The sequence below is a fragment of the Olea europaea genome, unplaced genomic scaffold (assembly GCF_002742605.1).
Source record: "Olea europaea var. sylvestris unplaced genomic scaffold, O_europaea_v1 scaffold1126, whole genome shotgun sequence".
NCBI classification, from domain to species: domain Eukaryota; kingdom Viridiplantae; phylum Streptophyta; class Magnoliopsida; order Lamiales; family Oleaceae; genus Olea; species Olea europaea.
Genome location: NW_019228637.1, coordinates 301,858 through 305,473, shown reverse-complemented (window position 1 = coordinate 305,473; position 3,616 = coordinate 301,858). Strand labels below are relative to the sequence as shown.

The window sequence follows — 3,616 nt, the reverse complement described above, 5'->3', positions numbered from 1 at the left end:
TCTGCCCCCCCCCCCCCCCCCCAACACACCAATAAAAGCTCCACATACTACTTATTTCTACAAGTGTAACTACTCGAACTTTATTCCCTTTCTTTCTCCTGTCTGCTAACTGCAGTACTATGCCATGGCAAGGCTGCCTCCTCTTTATCCTTGATGGTTTTGAGCAACAATGTTACGTCCCTTTTAGCAACTGCTGATCCTTGACTTGTACACGAGATAGACAGAGAAAAATGTGAAGCACTGAGAGTTGAGAATGATGGTTATAGAATTCATTTGAGTTATTAAGTCATGGCAAATAAGCAAAAGAAGTGCCGAAAATTTAAGGGAAGTTTCATTATTTACTAAACCTTGTACTGGTGGATAATGGCACTTGGTTTATTGCGACTTTTTTCTCAGTGAAGTTTTTTTGTCACTCCTAAAACTTATTGATAACACTTCACTCCATCCCAAAATAAATATTTCCATTTCATTTTATGGATATATTAGTATCCACTTTCCTAAAATACACCTCTTCTCACCATATATGCTCTAAACTATCTTTTGTTAAACAATTTCACATTGGTCTTCCAATGATAACTGAATGGAGTTGTGAATAAGGATTTATATAGCCAGCCCTAAATTTAGCCGGAACGAGACTTAGTTTCTTATTTCTGCTTCCAGTAAAAGTTATATATATGTGCATGAGGATTTTCAAAATTTTTGGGCAACTTTTAAAGCAATTTTTCGATCGAATCCCTTGGAGTTATAATGAGATTTTGGGTGGTAATTGAAGAGGATATCGTGAGCTTTCCAACGGTATCAAAATTCGACATTCTTTGTGGTCGGAAGTTGTCGAAAATTTGCCGTAAAAGTCGCTCAATTATTTGAAGAGACGAGTGGTGAATGAGTAATTATATGAAAAGATGAGTGAGCATTCAGTAGTCTGTGAAAGATGAGTGAGCAAGTAGTAATCAAGTGTAAAGTTCAGTGATTATTGGTTAAATTTACTCTTCCTAAAATACACCTCTTCTCACCATATATGCTCTAAACTATCTTTTGTTAAACAATTTCACATTGGTCTTCCAATGATAACTGAATGGAGTTGTGAATAAGGATTTATATAGCCAGCCCTAAATTTAGCCGGAACGAGACTTAGTTTCTTATTTCTGCTTCCAGTAAAAGTTATATATATGTGCATGATATCTATATTAAAGTATTCAATGATTAAACTCTTTTTATGTCTTAGGATTTATATTATTTCTCACGTCCAAAGATTTTTAGGTTATTTACTCTTGCAGAGAAGATTTTAATGCATGCATTAGTAGTATCATTTTACTGTAATTTTAAAGTTCGCCATTTTTTTTATTTTTTTTATTTTTTTAAGACATTGCTAATTTGACATGACGTAGTTTCAAGGAATCATATCTTGCTTCATTATTGAACTTTAAATTGCGCTGCATTTGAAAGACATTTATTAATTCTGGTTTTATTCTATTGATCTAATGCAGGTGAGGGATGAGCTAGAACAACTATTGGATGACGATGATGATATGGCAGACCTGTACTTGTCTAGAAAGTTGGCTGGTACATCATCACCTGTAAGTGGCTCGGGTGCTGCCAGTTGGTTCCTAGCATCTCCTACCATTGGCTCAAAGATATCTAGAGCCAGTAGGGCAAGTATGGCAAGCATGCGTGGAGATGATAATGATGTAGAGGATCTAGAAATGTTACTTGAGGTACTCGATCAGAACTTACTAGTTTTTAGTTCTAGTTTTCTATAAAACTACCTTTTGAAAAGGTTCTGTCATATTGCAGGCGTACTTCATGCAAATTGATGGCACACTGAACAAATTAACCACGGTATGTGAACTACATTCTTGAAAGTTTTGATGTCTCTCCATCAAAATTTAAGCATCATTCATTATTTTGTTCAAACGCGCTTCTACGCTGATCAAACAAACTCCAAAACTGTCATTTATGTGTGGAAAGATTCTTCATGTTTTGTATGAGTAGTAATATGATAGGGTACGACAGGGTCGTTTCTTTTTTTTTACTTTTACAGTTCTAGCAGTAGATATACTGATTTTATTGATGGACATTTCTATTCATTTAGTGGAAAAGCACGTAACTTACTGCTCTTATTTAAATGAATATGTTTCTTTTTCCATTTTATAGTTATTTAGTGGGTTTCTGTGGATGTTTTGGGGTATAATTTTATCTTATTAATTTTTCTTTCTCCATATACCCTCATCATTTAAGTTTTTGACTGTTTCTCTACTTTCAAAGTTGCAGCTACGTGAATATATTGATAATACAGAAGATTATATCAATATTCAGGTAAAAGAATTGTAAGAAAGTCTTTGATTATTCATATATAGTTTTTATGAATGCATGGTGATCTAAAACCATTTTATGTGGTCGCTTTCAGCTTGACAATCATCGGAATCAGCTCATTCAGGTCAGTTACATGCATTTTACTACAAAATAAGAATCTTTGGCTGGAGGAAGGTCGTGATAAGACAATGAATGGAACATGTAAATCTCTTCTTGGCTGCAGTTGGAGCTTGTTCTCAGCTCCGGAACTGTATCTATGTCGATTTATTCTTTGGTGGCTGGCATATTTGGTATGAACATTCCTTATACCTGGAACGACGATCACGGATTCATGTTTAAATGGGTAAGCATTGACATGCAATATGTTTATTATTATTATTATTTTCTTATATAATTCTTATTATTTATTTTTTTTTATATTGCACACTTGAATGATCCATTAAATTGCTTCCAGGTGGTCATGGTCACAGGGGCCTGCTGTGCAATCCTTTTTCTTATTGTTGTGTTTTATGCTCGGCGCAAAGGGCTAATTGGATCTTGATTCTATGAGTGATTGGGTCTTCTCAAGTTTGAGAGGATTCAGGCACGGTATTGAGATGTTTGATAAGGTTGATTGATAGTGCTGGACAATATTAGGGAAGAAAGAAAAATATTGTATTCATTCCAATGGTCAGTATGGTCTAATATTACTTTTAAAAATAAATAAATAAAAATAAAAATAAATTGTAAATAATGTATGTTATCAGTAGCAATCTATTTTTGAATTTTAAAGAAAAAGAATTATGTGAGTTACACGATAGGTTCTGTATCCATTGTGAATGGAATTCAATGAAGTTGTAATACAATTTTTTGTCACGTTCTTTCTTTATATTGTTCTAAATTGTTAACATGAAGTTGTAATACATCAAATTCCGCCTTTTTATGTCCATCAAGTATTCTACGACTTCTTTGAACCCCATTTTTGCCAAAAAAAAATGCATTTTTGAATAATATATTTATGGGAAATGTGTAGCTAAAAAATAAACAAATATTTTGGATTTATGTATAATGTTATTTTAATAAAGAATGTGGTTGAAATGAGGTCAAATCACTACTGAAAAACATATTTTGATAGAAATAATGGGGCTCAAACAAATTTCCAAATAGTTGTCATTAGCAATGATAACTGAGAATAGACAGTCAAATGGAAAAAAGGAGACAATTGCCTTTGAGTTAGAATTTGTTACGCCTCATCCGGAAAGGCTTCAAGGAATGGCCACATGACAGCCAAGTCAAAAACAAATCCAAGCTCTATTCCACATCA

General features: G+C 33.5%; 1 protein-coding gene across 4 annotated transcripts in view; it reads left to right on the top strand.

The window, feature by feature from the left end:
• The window catches only part of LOC111373402 (magnesium transporter MRS2-I-like), a 4,436-nt gene extending 1,390 nt beyond the window's left edge, over positions 1-3,046 (top strand). For 2 of the 4 annotated variants that reach the window (XM_022995940.1, XM_022995942.1), the window contains exons 3-8: positions 1,488-1,715; positions 1,795-1,839; positions 2,266-2,316; positions 2,408-2,437; positions 2,537-2,656; positions 2,768-3,046. In XM_022995940.1, coding sequence (XP_022851708.1) covers positions 1,488-1,715; positions 1,795-1,839; positions 2,266-2,316; positions 2,408-2,437; positions 2,537-2,656; positions 2,768-2,854 — 561 coding nt within the window. In that variant the 3' untranslated portion in view covers positions 2,855-3,046. The remainder of the gene's footprint in view (positions 1-1,487; positions 1,716-1,794; positions 1,840-2,265; positions 2,317-2,407; positions 2,438-2,536; positions 2,657-2,767) is intronic. The other 2 variants (XM_022995941.1, XM_022995943.1) reach the window with 1 other exon arrangement.
• The last annotated feature ends 570 nt before the right edge of the window (positions 3,047-3,616 follow it).